This window comes from Homalodisca vitripennis, chromosome X (assembly GCF_021130785.1).
Source record: "Homalodisca vitripennis isolate AUS2020 chromosome X, UT_GWSS_2.1, whole genome shotgun sequence".
NCBI classification, from domain to species: Eukaryota; Metazoa; Arthropoda; class Insecta; order Hemiptera; family Cicadellidae; genus Homalodisca; species Homalodisca vitripennis.
Genome location: NC_060215.1, coordinates 55,149,714 through 55,176,442, shown reverse-complemented (window position 1 = coordinate 55,176,442; position 26,729 = coordinate 55,149,714). Strand labels below are relative to the sequence as shown.

At 33.9% G+C, this 26,729-nt stretch overlaps 2 protein-coding genes across 7 annotated transcripts in view; one reads left to right on the top strand and one right to left on the bottom strand.

Moving 5' to 3' along the window:
• LOC124369002 (glycine receptor subunit alpha-4-like) overlaps nucleotides 1-5,759 on the bottom strand; it is a 64,629-nt gene extending 58,870 nt beyond the window's left edge. For both annotated transcript variants that reach the window (XM_046826603.1, XM_046826602.1), the window contains exon 1: nucleotides 5,647-5,759. The gene's annotated coding sequence lies outside the window, so the exon portion shown is untranslated. The remainder of the gene's footprint in view (nucleotides 1-5,646) is intronic.
• The window catches only part of LOC124369003 (peptidoglycan-recognition protein LB-like), a 57,301-nt gene extending 45,876 nt beyond the window's left edge, over nucleotides 1-11,425 (top strand). For all 5 annotated transcript variants that reach the window (XM_046826607.1, XM_046826605.1, XM_046826609.1 and 2 more), the window contains 3 exons: nucleotides 7,355-7,565; nucleotides 8,709-8,824; nucleotides 10,788-11,425. In XM_046826607.1, the coding sequence (XP_046682563.1) occupies nucleotides 7,355-7,565; nucleotides 8,709-8,824; nucleotides 10,788-11,017 (557 nt within the window). In that variant the 3' untranslated portion in view covers nucleotides 11,018-11,425. The remainder of the gene's footprint in view (nucleotides 1-7,354; nucleotides 7,566-8,708; nucleotides 8,825-10,787) is intronic.
• The last annotated feature ends 15,304 nt before the right edge of the window (nucleotides 11,426-26,729 follow it).

The following is a 26,729-nucleotide window of genomic DNA, read 5'->3' as shown; positions in this document are numbered from 1 at the left end:
CTAAATGATCAAACTTATCAAACAATATATTTCAGTTTAATTGTTACATTCAAAATTGAATGTTTTTAAATCCGTCTAAGTTGTTTAATTCGCTTCCAAAAGACTAAAATATTCACATTCCATCAACTTTTCTTTATAGAAATGTTTCAATTCTTACTGAAATCTTTGGAAGCTATTCAGTAGAATGCTATAAAATATTGGAGATAAATTCGATACATTTCAGAGCCATTTATAAAAAACAGTCTCTCTCTCTCCGACTTCAGAACCCCATCTTTAATCATAAATCTAAAATGGACCAAGAGATTGGAAAATTTTTTAGTGACTATCACTTAACTCAGGATCGTTTGGAATTACATTTAAAAAGAATATGCTCATGGTTCTATGTTTAAACAAATTAAATTGTGTGCGAAGTCACGGGTAACTGTTAGTAGGGTGTATAAATTTCGGAACACACCTTCGTATGAGATATCCTTTGTCAGTCCCTATACTGAAAAATACGATCCCGTAATTAAATGCACCTTAATAGCAAGTTTCATAATTTAACATTTTGTAAAATAGCTTTAGCGAGTTGTTACAGAGCGTGATTACAACGTGTGTGCTACAACTGTGTGACATACTATCTTATTCATTTTGTTTTTTATCCTCTCAAATGTTTGTCCTCAATCATCTTTAGGTCTCAGGGATGCTTTGGACACATGATTTTATGAGAGTTCTTCTACTCGGTTTCCATTAGCAAGGGGAGGATTGGTGATGTGTAAGGGTGCATTGGAGTCTCTCTTAAAAAGAAGAAAATTAAATTATAAAATATGTTTACGTTGGAGAAACTCCTATCAATAAGAAATTATTAATGGGATAATAGTATTGAATATCTTTGTTAATGGAATACCATTGAATTTGACTTAATTTGATCCACTTAAAAATAAAATTTGTAGGATTCTTAAATGAGTAATATTGAAACTTGCATCGAGGGTTCTTGTCATACCTCGACAATATTGTTTTGTGTATGAATATTCTACATAATCATGAATAATGACCAGACAGTGGCGTAACTAGAACTTGACTTTGGGGGGGATTGTAGAGTAACCACGTCCGAGGCATAGAATAAAACTGAAGGAATATAAATTACAATGAATTATATAGGCCTAATTTACAGTAGAACATATAACTTCTGTATTTCAAACAAGTAAAATTACTGTAACAACATTTTTCTCTTTATTTTAGGACACTTGTGGGAGGGGGATTTCCTTTTCATTCCCCCATAATTAAGTCACTGACTTCAATACCTTTTGCAGTAATTTTGAGACCAAACCGGTTACCACGTGTTTGTATGATAGTACACGACATTAATTTACCAACATCTTAAAAAGTAAATCGAAATCCAGTAAAAATTATGAATTTGGATGTATAAGGAGAATCTTGAACAACACATTGTTTAAAAACTGGACTCCAGAGCTGTTTTAGAATGGTAGGAAAAACACCCTTTTGGCTATAAAGCATGCTCTTTAATGAACATTAAATCTTTGTCGATAGTAGGAAATTTAAAGACTTATAGTAGTGACATGTGAGGTTTACCGCGAATCATTATTTAATTTGTCACTTTATAACTTCTATACATACATTTATCATGGATCTATATATATATATACAGGGTGTTTGAAAAGTATGGGTACGGCTTAATATTTTAAAAACCATAGGTGATAACATCTATAAACTTTGCACAGTGTCATATGGCTATGTAAACTATTTTTCCTTGCTATTACCATGACATGCCAACCATGGGGGGACGGCCCACAGAGGAAAACATGGAAATCTTAAATTGAAGCATGGGTCGAGTGATACCTCATTTGAAAGAGCTCACTTAGTAGAGTTTAATGCCGCAAACCGCATCTCAAAAGGTTTATCCAATCAGAAATGGCGGCTTGTTTTAGGTACACATTGTGAAGTACATTATGCGCTGCCATTTCTGACTGGATCGTCGTATTCTGATGCGGTAGGCGGCGTTTCACTCTACTAACCAATGTGTTTTCACTGACTTTTTTTAATTAGAAAATTATGTCATAAATTTATAACACAATAAATAAAACTAAAAAAACATTGGTATTTATTGTGTTATAAATTTATAATTTGGATCACTCGACCCATGCTTCAATTTAAGATTTCCATGTTTTCCTCTGTGGGCCGTCCCCCCATGGTTGGCATGTCATGGTAATAGCAAGGGAAAATAGTTTAAATAGCCATACGACACTGTGCAAAGTTTATAGATGTTATCTCCTATGGTTTTTAAAATATTAAGCCGTACCCATACTTTTCAAACACCCTGTATATATAAGATAAGAAACATTCGTGTTGCGGTATTCGTTTTACTTGAACTATTATAACAGGGAACAATGGGTGAAGCATCTCTTCAATGGTTCAATGCAAATGTTGAGTTCAGCTCTATGAAATCCTACACTAAGCGGAAGGTGAGAAAAGAGGCTTACAAAAACAAAAACTAAAATCACCATCACGAGTAAACATAATACCTTCTTTCTTATATTATTATTTTTAACGCTGTCATTAATTTCATAATCTGTATAAAATACCCTACAGACATTATCTTGTGATTATAAATATACAATAAATTGTTGCAAAGTATTAGGCTATATACGTTAATAGAATTTTCAAATGTACCGTACAACTTTTGAATTAGGATTCACTTCTAACGCATAGTCCTTGAACATTATTATACACTATAAAATAATGAGTGAATTAATGTCACGAAATGCCATTATTATTATTAGGAACTGTATATTATTTATAGACATTGTCATTGATTGTTTATTGTTTACAGAATAAAGGAGAAATCGATCTATTTTTTATCTCTATACTTCCGCTATCCGTGGTCTTTTTCAAGTATGTGATCCAAGAGATTTTTATTTTGAAAAATGAATCCATCCAAAGGTTATACAACTTAGTTTTTATTTGAAAAATTTTGATAATCAAACGTACTGGGGATTAATATTTAACTTAATTCTTTAAATTGAATTTCAAATATTACAATACGGATATTGCACCATATGTTATATTACACGAAATATTAATTACATTTTTTTAATGTTTTTCGAAATAATGATTACAACTATGAGTTTCTTATTTATTACACCTATAGTAGGAAATATTAAACCTTAAAACATATAAAATATTAATTTTTGTAATTTTATAAATTTATTGCTTACTTGTCAAGTCTTTACACCCCCTTTAGCACTAATGCATAATTAAAACTATGTCATATAGCAAATGTAAAAGAGTAATAGGTGGACATTGATGAATGAACCATTTGACAATGTTTGCATACGGGTTCTTATTAAATATTGCACTCGCATGATTTAATAGCCGTTACACCATGGTTCTGCCGATCAGTAAATATAGTGGGTTTGGAATCCCGTAAAGGTGGCCGTAGTTCCGCTGCTGGCGGATCCGCGATTCTTCGAATTTGGTGAAGAACTGTCGGTGTTATCAGTTTTTGTAGTTTTGATAGTATGTTGTTTGCTCTAGCCCGTGGTGTATCAAAAAGTTTCAAAAATTTACAGTTTTTTATAAAAAGCACTTGTGACACATAGTTTAAAATTGTTAACCTCGGGTTCTATCATTGAGATAGATTTTTGATATGCGGCTGGTGATTGAGTGAGTGAAGGTTATATATTTCTCAAAAAAATTATATGGTCCAGAAGAAGAAAGGAACATCCCTGAGGGCATAAAATTAGCTATCCTAGAGGCTGTATTCTTAGAGACAAAAGGAATATTCTAAATTTTTAGGGGATCTATATTCATGCATCCTTTTCTTAGGTTCCTGCATTGGCAGTAAATAATTGCAATGATTTATTAGTATTGATATGTTGTTGCACCTAGCGTTACAATATGTAAAACAATTCTTTGAGTTGCCTAAGCAGTTTACTTTTTTTCATATAAAAATATAATATAAGTTTGTAGATTTAGAGTATAATTTTCGCCATTCTTTGTTGTAATTTATTACTATTATGGTTGCTTAACAGTGATTAAACTCAATATTTTCAGCATGACAGTGTCAGTAGATGTGAAATGGCGGCCTTACATGGGAGCTTGTTTAGACCACAAATTGTCGAGAAGCTGGCTCAACGTGGAGTCGATTCTGGAGCTTTGAAGTCTTACAAATATTAATCAGACCGCAGCTACACGTACTGTACTACTATCCGTCACGCGACGGTTCCATTTCATCACATACTAAACATTTGGTTCACCTACTGGCTACTCACAGAAGGCCTACTTGAACATAATTGTTCTCAGATATACGGTTGTCAACAATTATTAATTATTGATAGATGAGACCATTGTTGGAGAAACATATACTGTATACCATTTAGCAAAGAGGAGTGATTCGTCATTAAAACACTATTTTATGAGGTTCGGTATATTTACACAAATATAGTTTATCAAAACCAACATCACATTTACTCGTAAAAATGTTGTTACAATTGATAATAGGAAAATCTTGTGACCATTTCATTATTTATAGAAGGTTGCTCAGAATCGTTCATTGCTTCAACTGAACAGCGATATGCATATTAAACTGGGACAGCTCATATTTTAATTTGTATGTATTATTCATGATAAAATGTTCCTGGTATTTTGAGAATACTGTAATAGATACACCTAAAAATATTAAAGTAATTGTTTAAGTTGAATATTATTTTCATCTTGCATTTGCGGTTTGTTTAGTCAAACAACGGAGTGATTAAAACTTGATGAAATTAACCACAAAAAATACTAATCAAGATTTTTAAGTTTAGTTTGGTGTAGTTTTGTTAAGTAAGTGGAAAAGCTAATATATTAGAAAGGAAATTTAACCGTTACAAACAACCGCCGCGCCAAAAAATTGTTTATCATATATTTAAAAATAATTTTGTTTAAAGGCTTTTTATTAGTTAAAATGTATTTAATTGAATGCACGTGCAGTATGTGTCAGGCAGTTTCAAGTCGTCTCTAATGTTCACTTGAATCGACATGCAACTCTGATTAATCTTATTGTATATGGAGACTCTTATATACATTATATATATATATATATATATATACATTTTACTGTAGCACTTTTAGATTTAATGCTTATCTTAAAAAATACTCTGAAATATACGCTAAATACTCAATCAATAGTTGTAGTTGAACTAAATATAATTTCTGAGAAAAAAATTATATTATGTAATTTCTCTAATGCAATATTTTCTTTGAAATTGTTATTCAGCTACTTTTAAGAAATACTTTGGTTGTTTTAGCAGTAACCTGGCATACAATACACCAGACTACCTATTCCTTTTCGCGTAATATAATATACGTCAGAAAAATGTACCTTTGTCAAAGTCTTTAAGGTAGAAGACTTTAATTTAAATTAAAGTTTAATCCCACTAAACAAAGCATTGCATTAAAACACAACTTTACTGACTTTATCTATCTACCCTACCAGCTAAAATGAAAAACGGTATATCCTAAGACAATTTTAAATGTACATTTAAAATGCATCAAATATTACTTTCTACGTTTGAAATTTTCTACAGAATGATTTAGTTTTTACAATATAACATAGCGTACTCAGTAATACACATGGAACACTAAAATATATATGAGTAGGTGCACCTGAGGAAGGGAATCGGTGTTCCATGTTCACCTTCACGGCATGATGTTGTCACCCTACTGACTAATGGAATCATGAACCTTTAACAGGATTCTCCATAATCCTCCACTCCGATACGCCCTCCCCCACCATCCCCATCCCCCCTACAGTTCTGCGTCGGCCGCAAGTTGAGTAACTATCAACCTATTCCAAGAATGATTATTAAGTATCTAATTACCAGATGACTAAATAGCTCGGAGTGTCAGTAAATATTGGGAAAGGTACTTGTACAAGATATTGCGTGAACCCTACCGTCACAAGTCACGGTGAGGAGGTGGAGGTACTAGTGGGGGAGGAGAACGGTTGACTCGTGACTCCGATGGTAGAATATAGGCTCGCGTTATTGATACTCTACGTCGTCAACGGTTTCGCCAGCTTAACTGGGAGTGAGAGTGTAGACTTACAACTACATTCGAACACTTACAGCTGTATACGAGTGTTTTGTTTTTCTTTACACCACAACCCTGAGATTTTCTTTATAACTATACAACTTTAATTGGACACTTATATTATTGTATATATTTGAGTGAAACCATGAATGTGAAATCCAATGTATCCCGAAAAGTAGTAAAATGTGTACATTTCAAGTTTTTTATCTCATGTGAAGTTCAATAAAGAAGTTGAATGCTTAGGCTCTGAACCCAGATTCTGTATACGATAAGTTTTTGTAGCTAGAAATTGTTGTGGTTGGGTGACCTAATTATTGGTAGCAGGGAAGACGATGGTCGCATGGTGTAAGGCGTCGGACTTTGTATTTGAGTTAGAGACTCAAATCCTGTATGTGACCGAAGCACTTTTTATCTATTCTACTGAACCGACTCTCTCTCTTATTGCGTTCGATAAGATCTTCACACAGGCCATTGGCAAATGGGGACAGGTAGAATAAGACGTAAAGAGGGATAGGGCAATATCCTGTGGAACTTTCAATATTTTAGTGTTATTAATATATGTTCAACAAATTAATGTACTTCTAAACTACTTTATGTGCAAAGTAAGTGAATATGATGGGAATTCCTCGCGCTTATTGGCCATCACCAACGGTACAGGAAATTATAACCTCATTCAAGCTCTCATCTTAGGTTAAATATACATTGTAACTACCGGTATCCCATCCTTGTGTTCTAAAGATTCAAAGGTTCTTCAGCCAGTCACAAAGAAATATGTAAATATGTAATAATTGATGATTACGTTTATTTCTATGGTACAATGCAAATCCTACCTTAAAAGCCCTAGGCACAATAATCAGTATCCATTGAACAGAAGATTTAAACTATTTAACACCAAAGAATAATCAACCTTGGCTTTGTAATCCACTTCCAAGACCAATAGAACTTAAGGAATTAGTTCTCTGGAACTATCTGTTATAACTGAATACTGTGTAACACTGTTCCAGAACCGTCAAGTCCTCCGATAGTGTCTCGAGAAGAGTGGGGAGCTCGCTTACCCGAGAATCGTCCTGTAGGAAGTCCTAGACCCAAAAACGTCCCCTGGAACTATCTGTTATAACTACATGCTGTGTTCCACTGTTCCAGAACCGTCATGTCCTCCGATAGTATCTCGAGAAGAGTGGGGAGCTCGCTTACCCAAGAATCGTCCTGTAGGAAGTCCTAGACACAAGAACGTCCCCTGGAACTATCTGTTATAACTACATGCTGTGTTCCACTGTTCCAGAACCGTCATGTCCTCCGATAGTATCTCGAGAAGAGTGGGGAGCTCGCTTACCCAAGAAACGCCAGGACCTCACTACGCCTGTTCCTCTCGTCATAATCCATCATACGTACAGTCCCCCGGCATGCCACTCTTTGGAAGACTGCAAAAAGGCTTTGGTAGAAATTCAAAACTTTCACATGAATGATCGTGGCTGGGATGATATCGCATATAAGTATGGAACATTAGTTTGAATATGTTAGTATATCTTAGTTGGTAATCTCAGTAATCTCAATAGTGAGTTATGTTTTCTCTTCATCCCCCTTTTTCTAATGTATATTCTTGATATTCCATAAATAGTTTTTCTGTATAAAATATTGATTGAAAGCTAATAAGTTATAAAATCAAAACATCATTAATAACTATTGTTTAAATATACAAAAAAAAAAAAAAAAAAAAAAAAAAAAAAACACACACACACACGAGGTTAATATTTAAGGCAAAACACATAATTTGTTATTATTGAGTGAAATAAGTGCGATCCTTTGTGCTGTACATTGCATTATATTAAGTTACAGTTTCCACAGTTTTATTTGAAGTACAATCAATATAAAAATACGTAGTGCCAAAACCGTTGTGTAAGCTTTGTTAGAAGTATCCAATAAAATCCACCTCAGTACAAAAAGAAACATTAGAGGACCACATATACACTTCCAGAATACACACAGTACATCGTACACAGGTACTTCTCGTATAGCTGTAGCTTATACGAGAAGAGTACAATTTCCAATCCTCATGAATTTCTCGTAGTGCAAATTGTTCAAAATCTGAATATATATACTATCATATTAAGAAACTGAGTGATTGTACAGATAGTAGTCTTGAATTTAACCCCGTCTTGATTATACATTTATTTAATATAGATTAGTTCAAGAAAACTTTTTAGAACTGGTGCGTGTAATACTCATTTAGAATATCCGTTTTTGAGATTTGAAAAAATAGTTGATAATCGGAAACTAATTATGTCATGTTTTATTATTTGCTTTATTTGCTATTTGGTTGTCCTATCATGTCTTTAAATATCGTCGTTGTTACTTTCTATATGAGGTATTGGTGTATTATGAATTTGTACGAATAATCTATTTCTCTTATAACAGATTTTTTCAGGCCATTTTTATACCTAACATAAAAAATTCTCTGAATGATATATTGCAAAACATATATAGAATCACTTCAGTAATATTTCACCATTCATTCACACTAATAATGATTATTAGAAAGTAAAGATTGGATGGTGGTCTTAGACCTCAGTAGTTTCAGCCACAGACACATTAAAACTCCGAAAATCGACACATGAATTCACCATGTTTTGTTTCAGCTTTCTGGTTGGAGACGAGTACTTGTTTATGGGCCGTGGTTGGCAGACCGTAGGAGCCCACGCTAAAGGGTTCAACAACAACAGCATCGGCATTTGCTTCATAGGAGATTACAGAGGTAAACAACTTTGAGTTATAATAGTGAACATGCGTCGTATTAAATTTAATGTGTGCCAGTAAAATAATAATAATTGCACGTGTATAATAATACTGTTTTCTTTTTTACCACTAAATTTTCATATTAAGATGAATACAATAATCAAAACCATTTTAGCTATTTTTTTCAATGAGCGAAAAAAGCAATTTTATATTGCAGCTTGAAATAAGTTAGTACAAAAATAACTTTTCAGTAAATTATAACTGCAGTGTAGTTGTAAGGAATTGAATTTCCTTGAATTAAATTAAATTTTAAAATGTACATTTTGTAATATGCTTTTCTTTTGGTATATCTTTGTGAAATAACAAAACTCTCAGTTATTCAAATCAGTCTACAAATGATTCTCATAGGACAGTAACAACATTACCAGAACGCTGAATATCGTGAAACTCAAGCGAATATGGATGATTTACTATGGAATCTTTACCTGCATGATAGAATCTTAGGAATCATATTTATTCATACTGATCATCATCTGGTTTTAAGTATACCAGTTTCTCTTGAGCTTTAAATCAATTAATTGACGTATTGCATGTTTTTATGTGAATGGAAATTCAAATCATCAGCAAAAGCACTAATTAAAATGTTTGTAATAAATAAGATTTAAAATTAGGATCACCTAACAGAATCTCATAACAATGCCGAAGGTTATTATAGTTTGACTAGGCTATGAGATATTTTGGGTATGTGACTTAAACTTAATCAAGTATTTAATGACACTATCAACTTTGATGAACCACGATAAAAGCAACTATTTTAAAACCTAATTAAGTTTGATATTTTCCATCAAATTTCTAAACATGAAACCGATCTTTGAAAGAATAAGCTAGAGGCATCAGGGACGCATTAAAATAGATCAGGCGTTGATACAGTTTTATAATATTTTTATCAAGCCAGATCAAATTTTCCATGTGAAAACGCAGAAAATTTCCTCAAAATTTTATTCAATTTTTCATGTTCTATTTGTTATAAGTCTTGTTCCTCGTTCTACAAACCTTGTTCACTCATCTGCGCCTTGACCTAGTGCTTGAATATATCCTGCGCTAACCAAAATACAATTCAATTGGAATTTAATTTTATCAAAACAAGATTGTTCATTCATGTATTACAATAACCGGTCCAACACAGATCTTATTACGCATAACTCATTAAAGGACGTGATGCGGTGGTTAGAAGTAAGTATGTACATATTGTGTACATACTTTTGTACACAATATGTTAAAAGTCGTACAACACTAGCATTATACAGGTAAAAAAGGTCAAACTGGAAAGATGAAATTCAATGTTTGACTTAAGATGAAACTAATAAACTATAATGAGAACACAGCACTTACCATAAAACTGATTTTACTGCTTTTTTATTCCTGATTCGTGATTCTTAATCAGCCTTTTGTGTCTTATAATTGCAATCAAAGTTTCATTTATGGGCCATTAAATAGATATAAAGGACAAGAAAAGTGTGTAACATTCTCTGCCTACTTACAGGGATGTTTATTTCAGGTTTTTTTCTATATAATCGGAATAATCTATAATTCTCCAAACCAACTATTATTTTATAAGTTACGATATCTTTAAGTAATAAGGCTGTACATTAAAAAAATATCACTTAATTTGATTTATTATAACAATTTAAATTTCATTGAAATACTATATCTTTTGACAACACTACCTAGTATATACTTTACTAAATGTTTCTCTCAAAAGTTAGGATTTTATACTTATTTGTTTCATAAAATAGTAATAAGAGGCTGTACTTACATTATTTAGTCTAAAATAAAAGGAAAATAATTGTTTACTACAGATTTTACTTGTATACTTCGTATGCATTGAATAAGCGACGATTAGGCCTCTATTGGCGTCCATAATAGAACAATAGCGACAAATTTCATTAGTCACCCACTTTTATCTGTTGCGTGTTTCACAGAGGAAATACCTTCACCACGTATGCTGATTTTGGGCTCAGCTCTGATAAAATTTGGGATCGACAACCATTTCATATCAGCAAACTACAAGCTGATAGGTCACCGACAAGTGCGTAACACCGAGTGTCCAGGGGAGGCCTTCTACAACGTGATAAAGACTGCGCCAAGCTGGGGGCCTATGGATAATTCACCATCACCGAGCAACGTGACTGGGAACCAGGGTGGCTCATGAGCCACATTTTGTTTTGTATGTAAAAATGTTATGCAACTTATAACTGTTTTGTTAAGTTTTGTTTTTCCCCTTCATTATGACTATATACTAATATCCTGTTCCCATTCGTAATGTTTAAAACCATAAATGTATTTGTAACTAATCCCTTTCCTTAGCTACCTTCCACAATAGTTTTGAAATATTAAGTGTGGTTGTATCTCTTTCGTAAATACAAAGTACCCACAAAACAGTATACACGTTTGATTTTGCAAAGCTTGATCATTCCCCCAACGGTTAACTAGAGACTTTTGCACACTTTTTAATGAGTTAGTTATGGAAAAAGATATGGGGTGAGAGAAAAATAATAATAAAAAATGTATATGTGTCTATATATGTACAATATTTAATGTATTAAAGCGTTTATGTTGAGTTTGGCTCCATTTCATCTTCCTTTTAGTTCAGTATCTGAAATCTGACATAGTCACAGACTTAACTCCTGGAATCTGAAGTCGTGTTTGTCTGAAGAGATTAAAAAAGTCGGCGACTAAATGTTTAAAATAAACTCTTTACATCGTTTCGTCATCAGAGACACCTGGACTACAAAATACAATGTAACAGAGGTGAAGAGGTATTCTCGTTGTCTCATCAGGTACACAATTTAGTGCACGATTCGATTTTTTAAACAGGATCCAAAAGCACGGTGGAGCAACTGAGCTTTCTATGGTGCGAAAGGTTGATTCAACGTGAATGTTAATTTTGGTACCAGTTCACCTTCCTCTCAGTGCTGCTTCTGAAATCTGATGTCACATACTTTACTCCTGGAGCCATGTTCCTTACATCGTTTCGACATCAGGGACACGTAAACTACAAAGTATAGTATACTCTAGGTAAAGAGATATTGTCATTGTGTCATCTGGTAGACAATTGCACTCAGAGGAAGGTGATGTGTAGCCAAACTAAAAATGTATACTGAGGCAACCTTTTCTACAGCTACATTAAAACTGAACATATGTTTTTTTTTTAATTTATACTAAATATTCATTAAAAAAATACAAACAAAAATATTTTATTTTATCTCAACTTTTTCGGCCGGCATTGGAAAATCAAACGTATATGCCTCGTCACACCTTGTGCGAGTATTAATGATGTTACAAACAATGGTATATTATTGGTTAAAGTTTTATGTAAGGCTTTGTCGACTGGGAGGTACAACGATCGACAATGAGCTAACAGTTATTGGAATGAAAACATACCAGGATAAAGTCAAGGCGATATGTTTGTGACACCTATATAAGGAAAATTATTATCGACAATCACAACGGAAAATTACAAACACGACTATGTCTTTCCGCAACTTTACTACATATGTACAATACAAAGAAGGGCCGGATCTTGGAATATATTTGCTGAGAAGCCGTATTTATGAGTAGTAAGGAATCAAACCCTTGGAAACTACTTTAAAACTAATTTTTAATCTGTACGATCTACTATTTTAGTGGTTGTACATAATAATCATTTAAAAATAACGTCCTTTAAACTGAGTGAGAAAACTTTGTGTACGATGTGTGATGTATTAAATTCAACACGTACTTATTACGTCTTCATTAAAAACATAATTCTTCAAACTGAGGCTTCACACGATGGGGTTTACTTACACAGTTCCCATTTTATTGGGAATAGTAAATATTAACTCTGTGTTGAATGTATGAATAAAAGAAGAAGAATGATAAAACTTAGATGTCTCTAAGTTAGCTCCAACTCACTCAGCCTCCAACTGAAGTTAGAATTTTAAGTTTGAGCTGACGATGTCCATGTTTAAGTTGTCAAAAATTGGTTTTTTATGTCATTGATTTTTTTCTTACCAAGACCTTTAATGCAGTATGGCTCGATGGCAATCCTGTTAAGGCTTCTTCTTCTTATTATTATTATTTATTTTTGACATTTATAATCCTTCAAATACTTCAAATTGCTTTGTGTGTCAGTGTAAATCGCCGCTGGAATGTGTTTTTCTTTTTAATAGCATCCCGTGTATCATATGTGTATTTTGTTATGTTTGAGTAAGTGTAAAGGTGATTTTAAGCAGTGATTTACAGTAATTATCAAAGTTTCTATCCTTGATCGAGTGTGGGTTTACGTGTGAGCAGATAAAGGAAAAACAAAATATTATATAACACCTACCTTCTTTGAGCGCCAACATGGGCTCATTCTGGCCCAATGGAAGAGCAGGATTACTAAAATAATCAAGCATGGCCATTGATAATGTGTTACAAATCTAAAAGATTATAGTGCATCCGTGTTTGATTTCGCTATCCGCTAGCATTTTGCGAAAGGTGGGTGTCGTCTTTTGATGTGACCCGCATGTAAAAAGGACCAGGCTTGTTAAGAAAATATCTGCCTACCCCAACACATAGATAGATAACTCAATGCACATCTAAACATATTTGATGGTTTCCACAAGTTTCTCTTGTGCTACTTAAGTTCTATAAGTCCTTTTAATAAGTCCAAAGTAAGATGAAAGGTGGAATTATTGTGTCAGGACAAAAATTACATTTTTTCATTCAGTATATCTACAAAATGACAAACTGAAAATAAAATTACAAGAATCTTTACGAAACTAGATTTTTATGGTATTATTTATTTCTTAATTATCAAGAAACATTTTTACAAAAAAAGTTACTAAGGACACAAAAACGTAAGACAGTGATCCAAAATTGAAACACACTGACAACTTTACAAAACCGCCTGAATAAAAATAAAATAAGTGAAATAAATGTGAACGCAAGAATAATTAGCCTGCCTTCTGAGATTGCTAATCTGTTCAACAATTTGTTTTCTTCTTTCGGGCTTACCTCTCTTCTTTTCTCTTGTAGTTAGATATGTACAAGACCTTTTAGCTGTATCTATTATGCTGCCCTGCATGGGAGCTCGAGTATTGTGGTGTTACGGGACTACCATAGTCGTTGATTAAGCGTTTTTCTTGAAAATAGAATTAAAAGTGTGTTCAAGAAACACAAAAAATAATAATAGACACTGGTCTGCCATTGGATATGGCCCCCAGACGATTTTTGGTCCAATTCTCTTTTTTGATTTACGAACTACTTTAAAAATATCATTCAAAGAATACAACTTGTTCAAGATGTATACTTAAATCCTGTGTATAAGATCCAAGTCAAGGATTGACTAAGCAATCAATCACGAGCGTACAGATGGGGGGCGAACAGGACCTGCGCAACCCCTCCCCCTACAATAATCGATGGCCTAATAATCAATTTTCGCATAAATATAAAATTTATGTAAAAAAATTTTAAATTAATCATAAAATATCAATAATTTTTAATTTATAACTATTTTAACTCACGACAAACACGGAACTTCACTTATATTAATTCAATTTTATCAAAACACGAAATATTAGAATTTCATCGTCACGCAGCAACTACGAAAGTGAGGTTAGTTTTTACAATTTCTTGTGGCTTCTACCTGTACCCGGTACTTTCAGTGACCGAGTACAATGTGTTCTCGTACTGATTTACACTCGAACGATATAAAGTACTCCTAAAATGATTACAGCTAACGAGACATGTTCCAGTAATTTACGCAAACGTGTTAAGTAACTACATGTATATCCACAAAGTATAGACTTTTCTATAGAACAGAAATCTATACATAGTCTGTGGTATATCGTTAAGTACTTGTAACAGTAACCTTTACCGGGCACTTTCGGTTTGCAAACGAACGAGTACTCGGTACAGAGTATAAGTTACAGTAATCCCGACGTGATAGTTCGTCGAGCTCTGACCAGTTCTGTACTTAGTTTGTTGTCATTCATTGTCACTACGAGGCAACACTGCCATGAGTAGCCATAGTTTGCGCGTCAAAACAAGCAGCTGCCTTGGCAACGGAAAATTAACAATACCTGCTCAATTTACTCTGTGTTAAAAATTAAACTTTTTAAATAGTGCTTTACAAATCTACTCTTTCACGCTCCTTAACGTGACTAATGCCAAATTTGTGGCCCATCTGCTCAAGAATAAAAGTTAAGGTGGTAATTTAACAATTACTTTATTTTCACGCTATTCTGATATTCTAAAATTAAGAACTCAACTACAGTAAACTTTTATCTATCTTGAATAAACATTTGGTCTTAAGCGGATCACAAGTGTCCGACTTGCAGTCTGATTCAAAAGCGCCTAAATCTTTTCGTTTTATATTAAACGCAGAAATAAACAATATTAATCGTAAAGTAACTCCTGTTTTTGTAGCTTTATTTGTTGGTTTGTGGTCAACTTTCAAACTCGGATATCTATACTTTTTGATCCGAAAGTAGACATCAAGATTTAGCTTTGGACTTGATTTGTGATTGAAACTTAAGTATTTCCTTAAATATTTTGTTAATATTATGATTAAATTTTGTTTCAGTCAAATAAATTTCATATAAACTGTATTTTTTGCATAATAGTTTAATTATCTCTGTACAAGCTTCCTGATGATTGGTGTGGTAGAGTAGTTTTACTGTAAAATTTATAAACTTAATAAACTCACTCTGACCTAATCTTTGTCTCCTTTTAATTAGTTCATAAGTACTATAAAATAACGATTTTAGGACTTAATACTCCAAATAACACCCGGAGGGGCCCGGACCCCCTACTGATTTAGAGGGGTTTCCGTAACTCCGACTCTCCGGTGTTCCGGACATCCCCCAGAGCAGATTTCTGGGTGCACCACTGCAAATCAATACTTTCATATGCCACTTTGATACTTTCAATACCAATTTATGCAACATTCTATTCTATGTAGAATAATTTCTTGCAGTAAACAATAAAAAATAACTCTTTTATTTCAACTTGCTACAATACAGTCATAGTACGACTCTATAATGGAGGAAATCGACTCTACTACATTTCTAGCAGTCCTCGATAGCGCGCTGAATTGAGTGATCTATCGACGTGATATATTTTAGAGTTGGCAATGTAACTTTGATTTGTGTAACCTGACAAACGACTGCTCTGTACATATTATATAAATGCCTATTATAGGCTAGTTTATTCTCATTTTTCTTACGGAATAAGATTGTCAGTTGGCTGTGCAAAATACAAACTTAAAAGAGGTTTTCGGCTCCAAAAGATGAAAATTCATGAAAATTCCAATATTTTGAGAGTCGTGCAGAGATGCCTTCAGGAGTTTGGGGTAATAACTTTGTCCCACCTCTATATACCAGAGGTTGTGCTGAGTTTATACAGAGCAATGTTGTCCATAGATATAATGCGATAGGTAGAGAAACTTAAGAATTCAGTTTCATAAAAAGATCGCTTATGAACAACTTCAACTCAAGTTGGTGGCACAGTACTCAATCAACGTGGTTTATCAACGAATTTTTGCAACAACAAAAACGTTCAAAGCTTGGTTAAGAGATCTTTTTGAGTGTTGAAAATTTGCATTTAGTGATAAATCACAGGATCAATAAAATTTATTTTGTTAACTCTGTTGCCGAAATGAATACTATACTAATCAATGGGTTAATGTTGGCAATTGTATAAAGAGTGACGCTACTGATGTAAAATACATCAAAATTAATGTTTTATTTCTAATATATTTATATACATAGTCGTATTGTATGAGTCTATGTGATTGACGCTTGTAATGCTCTCGAGAGTACGGTGGCTGGTACCCACTGCAGATACCGTAGGAATCATCGATGATCACACGCATTCGTAGGCGTACCAGTATGGATCTTCTATCTGAAACATTAAACACAGTTTGATTATTTAGATATATGATATCATTATGTATGCATGTGTGGAAGTGTGTCTAAAGGATACAATGAGAGGGACATATTAGAAGCTTATCTTAGGTGATTGTGGATGTGGTGATGATGGTGAAGATGGAACGGATCACTGTGAAGCGGTGAGCGCTCAGATTGGGATGAGCCAGAGACGCAGGTAGGGGCTGGTGATGGTATTAGGGAGATGGTATTGGAGAGAGATTGGGGTAATTATAGAAACAAGACAGCTTCTCCTTCGAATCTCCCACGTTCTCAGAACTGTTCGCATCACCTCTTCCACGTACCCGAGGATGCGAAATATCTAGATAATTCAGGGAACTTTTCCTCCTGCACGGTGTAGAGCAGGGACCATAGTCGCCATCTGAGAGCTATTGTTCATCGCTTCTATAACAATAAGAATAATTGCTCATAGTAACAATTAAATATGTATATCTTTAGATCATTTACGTCTGCATGTCTGCTCCTACGAACTATAAGATACATTTGATTACTATGAAATGAGTGTGCTTCGTATGGGGATTCACGGTCAAAGGTATTTATGTGAAAATATATTTGGACATTTCAATTTTTAATTAATGTACCTATTACTAAAATATGTCTTGCACGTGTGAGTTCGGTAAACAACTCCACACGGCCTGTACAGTGTGGCGCATGTGTCAGATTCACAGAACACCAATTTAAAGGCGTTATAGGTTAATTGAATAAAACACTTTTAGGCAAGAAAATAAATTCATTATATAAAATTGGTTACATATTACCATACAATGTTATAGCAGTTGTCCACCTTGATTTTGTATACACTTCATACAACGACTGAGAACAGAATCACAAATGTTTAGCAATACAGGTTTATCGTTATCAAAAAGCTCAAATGCATTTCTAATTAGGTTTCTGAGTTTTTTAAGATTTTGCTCTTTTGAAGCATACACAGTCCTCTTTATAATAAACGACACTGAAAATCTCATGGTTGCTCAGGCCAATCGATTATACCACGGCGACCAATCCATTCATTAAATGTGTTATTTTTAAAATCTCGAACTTGGTTACTGAAATATGCTGGGGCACCATCTTGTTGCCAGATGAGCGAATGAATATTGAAAACAGAATTGTTTCTGAGCTCAGGAACTATTACTTCTTGCAACAACCGTAAGTAACTTTCTGAGTTAACATTCCCTTGAAGAAAATAAGGACCAATCAGTGCAGTACTCCAAAGACCTCCTCATACCATAACACCAGGCACATTGAGTTCTGCTTGGATTACATTATGAGGATTTACATCCGACCAGTACACGCAGTTATGCAGATTATCGCGGCCATTTAGTTTGAAACATGCCTTATCACACCACAAAATTGATCGCAAGAAATTTGGATCAGTCTCTGAGCTGATTGTTATTGTATCACAGAATTCCAATCGCCTATCAGAATCATCCTCGTGAAGCGCTCCGAGTAAATATGGGCGGTACGGATTAAATTTTAATTGTTTTAACATTCTTTGCACACTTCTTCTTGATACTTCGAGTTCAGCAGATGCCTTACGAGTCGATTTACCGGGACTGGATACAAAAAGGCTTGAGCAACTGTCTGCAGGTTTTCTTCGTTTCAAACTGATTGTGTACGACCGCACTTCGGGACATTTAAAACGCTTCCTGTGTTTTCAAATTTCTTATTTAACTTCCTCATATCCTGTCAAGTGGGTATTGCACAACTGTAGGATGTAAACTCATTGGGTTGTAAACACACAAACAAAATATAACAGATGCAAAGAACGTCACTTTACACTAGCCACTGGAACAGACAACAATGAACGTACTCCGTGTTGCTGCCAATTTAACATTGTACCAACCTATCGAAAAAATTTTCCCAATTGATGGGGAAACTGACACATGCGCTACGCTGTATATTGCGTAGTTTGTCTGTTTAATTTATTTTTATTAGAGGTTAAAACTGAAAGCTCATAACCTCTGCTTTTAATCGAACCAGAATGGTGAAATAATTGTAATTTTTAATGTTTAATTTTTTATGTAATCTCTACTGCTTTAACAGTCGAAAGTATATATGCGTAAAACATATTTGTACATGAAGACATACGTTCTGCCTGAGGATCCGGTCGGCAAAGGAAACTTAATAATAATTGAATCGCCGGGACGTAGCAGTAACTAAAGGCGCTAACTAAAACACAGTTGGGTATAACACTAATTATAGACTCGTGTGATACCATTCGAAATGAAGAAGCGGTTCAGGTTGACGTAAATAAAAGAGAGGTCAATAGAAACGAAAACACCCGAGTTACACCCAAGTTGGGCACTAGTAAAGCTACTAACGGGAGTTCCATTAAAACTTAGTCTGTTTATGTCTGCATTTATACAGATAAAGCAAATAATTTACAAACAATAACGTCCAGGCTTTATGTCGCTAACAACGAAAATATTGGTTAATATCGAAGATAGGTATATTTCACATGTAGCCGTCATCTCGAAATGTCAAACTGAAGAAGTTAGGCGTTTAATTGACACAACTCTAATGGGACAACAACTCCAAACGCTGACATAATAGTTTCAATTTCAAACATTTAGAAACTCCATCATCTTGAAACGCAAGTCTTTGCGCGTTACATATTATTCTAAAAAACATGAATTATAGTAAACAATCACACTCTTGAGTTTTTTAGTTTTAATTTATTCATTTTCATATTTGCTGAAATAATTTTTGTTTTAAAACATCAGATTCGGGGTTAGCAGCAGAAAAATAACAATAAAAAAAACAATGACTCGAGAACTATTTGACTGGGGTATATGTGCAAGTAACGTTTTTTACAAACAACCCTGATTGTAATATTTATTGTGACGCAATTAGACTTAATACCATATATATTTGGTACAACGATTTTGTACCAGAAGTAAGAATTTGGAATTAATAGTGTGCCAGAAATATAGCTACGGAGTTGCATAATCACATGAATACTTAATAATCTGTATTCAAGATGATTTATTTAACACTATATTCATCATTTATCGTTTATATGCACAATGGACGATTTAAAAGTAGTAAAAAAGTAGATAAAATATAGTATAATAAGGTAATAATAACCTTTGACGTCTCACAATATTTTTTTAAGTATCACAATAACTAATCAATTCAAAGAAACAATCTTGAAATGGTGTTATACAAGCTTCCAGAAGGGAAAACCAATATATTCAAAGTAAGTTTATTTTTCTTCAAATATTTTACATTCAACAAAATATACTTGACATAAAATAAGTTTCTCTGTTGTTCAAATAAATTACCTCGACATAGGATTTTAGCTCGCGAAGATTAGCACCGAAATAGATAGGCCAATTTCGATATACAATTTATTCTATCGTGGCTGGAAGTAACGTAACGATCTCCACTCCAAGAAAAAAAATAAGGTGGGAACATGAGCATGCTAATAACATTTTTGTCATTTATTCTTCATATACACCTTCGGTATAATATTCAGTAAAAGACATTAACACAAGTTTCAAAGAAACCGTGAGCTAATCATTGTCTACTGATAATTATATGACAAGCCACCCGACTTTAAAATACCAAAGTTTACAACTAGAAAAGTTTCTTGATTGTGAGCCTGGTCAGTAGCCCGCACTGCCCCTCAGATCTCCCCAACTCATGTGTTTATGTAGTGTGTCCGTAAACCCGTTGCTGCATGGATATCTCACTGGGTTCCTCAAGTCATTGTGAACGCCAACATGAAACGACAAGTCGGTCAACTAGTCAGAGTGGAATTGTCAGTTGAATCCGGACATACAGTCGTTTATAACTTTCTTAATTATTTTGTTTCATTATAACACCCTGTATGTATGAAGTTTAATAGTTATTTAGTTTACTTAATTGCGTCTGGCTAAGCCCACTACTAAAGAGGCCCAAGTGTGGGAGTACTACTCCGCCCACTTCCCTTCAACCAAGGCCGGCCGTATAGTATTTTTCTGAGAGCAACGGACTGTAACTGATACCCTGTAATAAGTTTTATAAGTTTCAGTGTGTCCGTTTTATTTATGGTTTGGTTTTTAATCGTCCTTAAAGGATTATTATTGTTATTTAGTTTTAAGTTACCGGCATTTATTAAATACATGTTCTGTATCCATTACGAACCCGCTCTGTGCCGCTGGATCCCGTGTGTGAATCGGTATTCATGTTCTAAATTATAGCAGTCCCAAATTCATAAGTTAACTAGGCATGTGTTGGCAAGCCTTCATATTATAAGAGGAGAGGGTTAAAACAAGCAGTTGCCGATTACGGTAAATTAACAAATTTTGTTCAATCTGAGTTTAAAATTAAACGTTTTAAATAATAGTTTAACAAATTACACGCTCACGATAACGACTAAGAGCTACATAACATAACATTCTAAAATTTGTGGACCACTCAGTCAAGAATAAAAGTTAAGATGGTAATTTAATAATAACATTATTTTCATTATTTTCTAAAATTACATAATACGGGTTAACACTATTAGCAAAACATACTAAATGTTACATCGGACACAAGTTATATAACATTTACTAAAGGTTCATTTATAGCACGTTCTGCTATAAGTAGAAAATCTCGGTTTTAAAAGTGCGACATATACATGCTATATCTAGCAGATTCTGTTACATTTAGCAAAACTTCTACTATCTATTCAGAGACGGTAAAGATCAAAGAAACCCGTGCTACATCTATATTTTGCTACATTTAGCAAATGCTAGCTTGTATTGCAACTATGTGTAAACCCGCCTATACTCAATTTCAGTAATCTCTAATTTATATTATATAATCATTTGGTCTCAATCGGATTAAAAATTTCCGAGTTATGAATGTTCAGAGTTGCAGTTTGATTAAAAAGCACCAAAACTGGTCTTTTTTCGTTCTTATCGATATAAAAACTAGAAATCTTTGTTAGTAAACACTCTTATATATCGAAACGCAGAAACAAACAAGCTAGATTTTCATATAACTCCCATTTATTTTAGTTCTATAATTTAGTTTTTGGTAAACTTTCGAACTCAGATATCTATACTTTTTGATCATACAGTAGACATCAAGATTTAGCTTTGGTTTTGAATTTTGATTTAAACTTAACTACTGTGTTCAATATTTTGTTAATGTTATAATTAAATTTTCCTTTAGTTTTAAATACACTTCATATAAGCTGTATTTGTTGCAGAAGATTTTAATAATCACTCTATATGCTTCCTGGTGATTGGTGTTAGAGTTGTCTTTGCTGCAAAATTTATACACTCTGCTCTGATCTTTATCCACCTTTTATCAGTTGAGGAGTACTATAAAATAACGATTTTACGGTCTACTATTTAAAAAATGTCCCGGGTGTGGATCCCCGGACCCTTACTCATATGGGAGGTTTCGCATACCATTGATTCTACGGTGTTCCTGACATCCCCCAGAAAAGTATTCTGGTTGCGCCACTGGCAGACTGTGCTAAGTGTTGTGGGGTTTTCATTCTAGGAATTTCATAAATTCATAATCACTGATTTGAAGGCGGGAATTTATATCAGTTATTTAAAACACTACAAGGGCGTGGCAAATTTCTTTGAATAGCCTGTTTACCCAAGAGTATATTACACTAAATTATATTACACAACATAATGTACAGTAAAGGTAAAGTTTAAAATTACATTTGAATCAAAATGTTCTTTACAACTTTCCCTCAGTTGCAAGCTCAGGATACTTACTGTCAATTGCCTGTATTAAAACGTTAATTTTATACTATAAATTAGTATAAAATTAAAAAATACGAGATTGATGATGGACAGCAATACCAAAGGCCTAAGATAACAACTAGGACTGCTGAACAATTTCTAAAATTGAAAAAGGGTAGATTTGTTCGATCAACGAAAACCGATAAGTTAGGAATAAGATCTAATGAGTGAAATATGGACTGAACCTTATCCAAGGTATTGAAAAATTGCCGCCACATGTAAGAAAATATAGGGATTATAGTGAATAATAACTTCGAACAGGAATAATAATTAGTAAAACAGGAATAATAAAGATGGGTCTAAAATCATAGTTCAAATCATTACGATTAGTCTGTATAAACTGCGAACCAACGCTTGATATTCTTAATTCTTCGTAAAATATCCCTTCAACCTTATAGAATAAACAGGAATAATACGACAGACCCAATTAATTTAGTAAATAATTAATTAAATAAGAAGTAAAACAAAATTAACTTTGCTGTTTCCAGGTGAATTCGTCGCTTTTAGGACCCAAGAAGTTTTAAGAGGTTTAAGCATATAAATATACATAAATGGTACAATTAAAGGATACAGATTAATTAGCTCTTACACATTATCACAACTTTTGGTCTGAAAATAATATATCACTTTAGGTACGATAAAACTAAAAATAGGAACAAAATTTAAATGTATGTAGTTTTTCTTTTGAAATGTCATGGCCTAAAACCAACTGTTTTTATGATCTGATAAAAATGTCAACATTTCTGCATGGCACTCAGTTTCAAACAAGTGAATATGGACCGATCAAACACTAAACAGTCGTTTGCTGAAATTATATGCTCATTATAATAATTGCAAGAAGGAAGGATTCATGAGGCACCTAAAAGGAAATAGTCATAGAAGGGAAGAATTGGCAAAAGTTTAAGGATGTATGTTTCCTAGACTAGCTATGCAGGTACGCTACACCCATTGTGGCTAGCTCTCCATACAACTAGTTTCTATAACTCTATTAGCTTATCTTGCAAACAAATGTCTTTGTACCAACAAGAATCTGTTCTTACAAATGGGGCATCTTAGTCCCGTAATTAAGAAACATCGCGTTACTCACCTTACATTAAAGTGTTCTTGTACCGTTGATCAGAAGTCTAATGTTATTATTTTAACACGCATATAGACTTGAGTTGTACCAAGGTACAATCACTTGACTACAATTACACGAGCGTGACTTCCTCCAAACACCACCACAGAGATATTTGTTAGTTTGCTTCAGTTTAGTGTGTGTTTTCGCTAGCATTATTTCTTTTCGATTTTGAATAGGCAATGCAACACCGACATTTAATCTGTATTCACGAAGGTACTTAACATTCGACATACGGTTTTAGCATTCTGCAATACACCAATAAATTTCTGGTTCGATTTGTTGAGTTAATAAAACTCCAAGCCGTTTCAATGAGTCTATTGTTTGAAAAGGTCATCTATGTAATAGATAATGCATCTTAAGATGCCTAATTAATGTTTCATTAATTTCATAAACAAATCATATAAACTAACTTTGCTTCACTATATAAACGCATTTAGCACTTCCAGTTTACACAGCACTGTCCCCGCATGGGCCGATTGCACTTTTTTATGATATCCGACAATTGACTTCTTTTCATATCTATCGTTCTGAAGATTGTATGACCACTCCACCGCCACAAAACTCAACCTACTCTGATTTGTAAAAGACGTAACTCATCAATGTCATTGAAAAGTGACAAGAGATACTTGGGTAGTTAAAAGCTTCTACCCATGGACTGAAATTACCCAGCTTTCGAATTGTATGTTGCCTTTAGTTCAAACTCCAATAAACTGTTTCAACTAGCTACCTTGAATTTTCGTAAACGTGAGGTAAAAACAGTTCAGAAGTTGTTAAACGTGTAGAATTATCCATCCAAACAAAACTTCAACAACTCGACAAGTCCAAGTGAGCTTTTTATGTAATTTGTTCAAGATCTACAGCTGGTAATAAAATATAACTGTCCACTCAAGGCGCAGCACAACAGGTCTTTCCCAAACTGTTTCTCAAAGGAGTTCAAACGTTCTGTTAACAATAACTCAATAATACTTCAAGAATCAAACAAACTTCATCGAGAGCGCTCTACCTATGAACAGAAAAGTTTACCGGTCACATGTAAAAGCTTTTAAAGCAATCACTAGACCATGCAAGCTTCACTGTAATGTATAGTATTTGGAAACGCCCGATGAGTAGTGTAAATTATTTATCCATTACTTTCATCAGTGCTCCGAAAATATGACCATCCCGTACATTTTAATTTTCATGAAGGTATGTGCTTATCAGATTGCATGGTGAGTGAATCGAACAGAAATTGAAGCAACTTTATTGGATTCGCCAAAGCCAGGTAACATACCCCCCAATGTCCTCAAATACTGCTGCTCTGCGCTGGTACCCAACCTGTCAATCTAATTTAAGCTCTTCTTGTCAGTGGAAACTTCCCCTCAAATCTTAAATTGAGCTTTGTTGTTTTAAGTCGGAAAACCATGAATAATCACTAATTATTTGTCGATTACAGTACAACCTGTGTTTAGCAAGCTTTTTGAAAGGTTAGTACTAGGAAGACAGATATTTTACATGAGGAGTGTACTGTACTTGCTGTTGAACAAGATGGATATTTAAGTAAGAGGTCAACGGTAATTATTCTGCAGATGTTTGAGAAATAAATGATTAATAAGCCTTTACAAAACTTCATCAAGTGGAGTGCTTATATGTTTTCTTCAAGGCGTTCTGCCGGGTTCCTCCTGTGTGTGTAACTAGCTAAGCTTGAGGAATATGGTATCCATGGTCTCCTCCTAAATTGGATGCTATCTTCAAGATCGAGGCGGTGATAAAATGACGCGGTATCCTGAGTGATTGAAGTCTCATCAGGGGTGCCACAGGCCTCACTCTTAGCATCACTTCTGTTCCTGTCATTTATGTATGATATAGACTTGGTTATTTATGCCAACTATTTGGTGTTTGCGGATGATATTAACGTCGGTCACTGATTTCTGACATCTTCAAGCAACTCTGTTCTCGATTCAGCGTTGGTGCCATTCAAACAATATGAGCGTAAACAGGTAAAAGCGCTGTTTTCACTTTCAACGAAACCCACACTGAAGATTATTTTTGCAGCGTTACCGATGAAACCGCTATACGCAGTGTTAATAAATACAATGACCTGGGAATAGTCATGTCCCAAACTCACATCAGGATCATGTGTTATCAATTTGTAATCGGACAATTCTCAACTTGGCTTCGTTCTAAGAATCTGTGAAAACTTCAAACCTCCAAATATCAAACTGACTCTGTACAAATAACTTATTATACCTATTCTGGAGTATGCTTTTTTAGTATGATCTCCCCATGTATCGTAATTCTGAATTAGGCAATAGATTTGGGCTCCTACCACTTCAAAAACGAAAAGAAATGACCAACATTGTCCTTCTTCACATACTTCTCAATGGCCATGAGGACTGTTTGAAGTTCTAGTAGAAAACTGTTCTGTGGACTATGTGATTGACTTCTCGTGTCGTGAGTTGTGTCCTGTTCAGTAACAACGCCTAAGTTCATTTTATCCTGCCTAGACTCCAAGCAGTTTTGGGTATTATACCTTTTCATTCCCTTGGTCATGTACTAAATACTTTTGCACCTGAAGAAGATAATAGATTTCAATCCGCGAATGTGTGTGTTATACATTTTGTAACATATAAATTTATATTGTTATTACAAACGTTTTGTTGTTGTCTGGTATGTAATGAGAATGCTGTTATAAATCCTAAATAACTTATAATTATAGTTGTATTGCTGTAATCGCTCAAAATGAAGATGAAAAGTTGTTAATAAGAAAGTGGTTAGCATGAAAAATATATAATTATCTTTATTAATAATTATTATATGTTATATACACTATCAGTTTCCGCTATCGACTAATGTAAAGGAGAATATTGCAAGCTGAGAAACAGTTAGTAATAAATAAGTAATCCGTATATTTAGCAACATGCGCTTGTAGTACAAAGCAACAACTAACTGGAACGTATTTAGTTATTTATGTTTGTACAAAATTATTGTTTTGACTTATTTCCAAATTTATGGGAAAGTATTTCGTTGTAATGCTGTTGGTACTGTTAAAGGTCATACGTCAATATCAGTCAGCTGTTTTCTGAAGATAATCCAATCATCGCTGGCAAATGAAAAGGC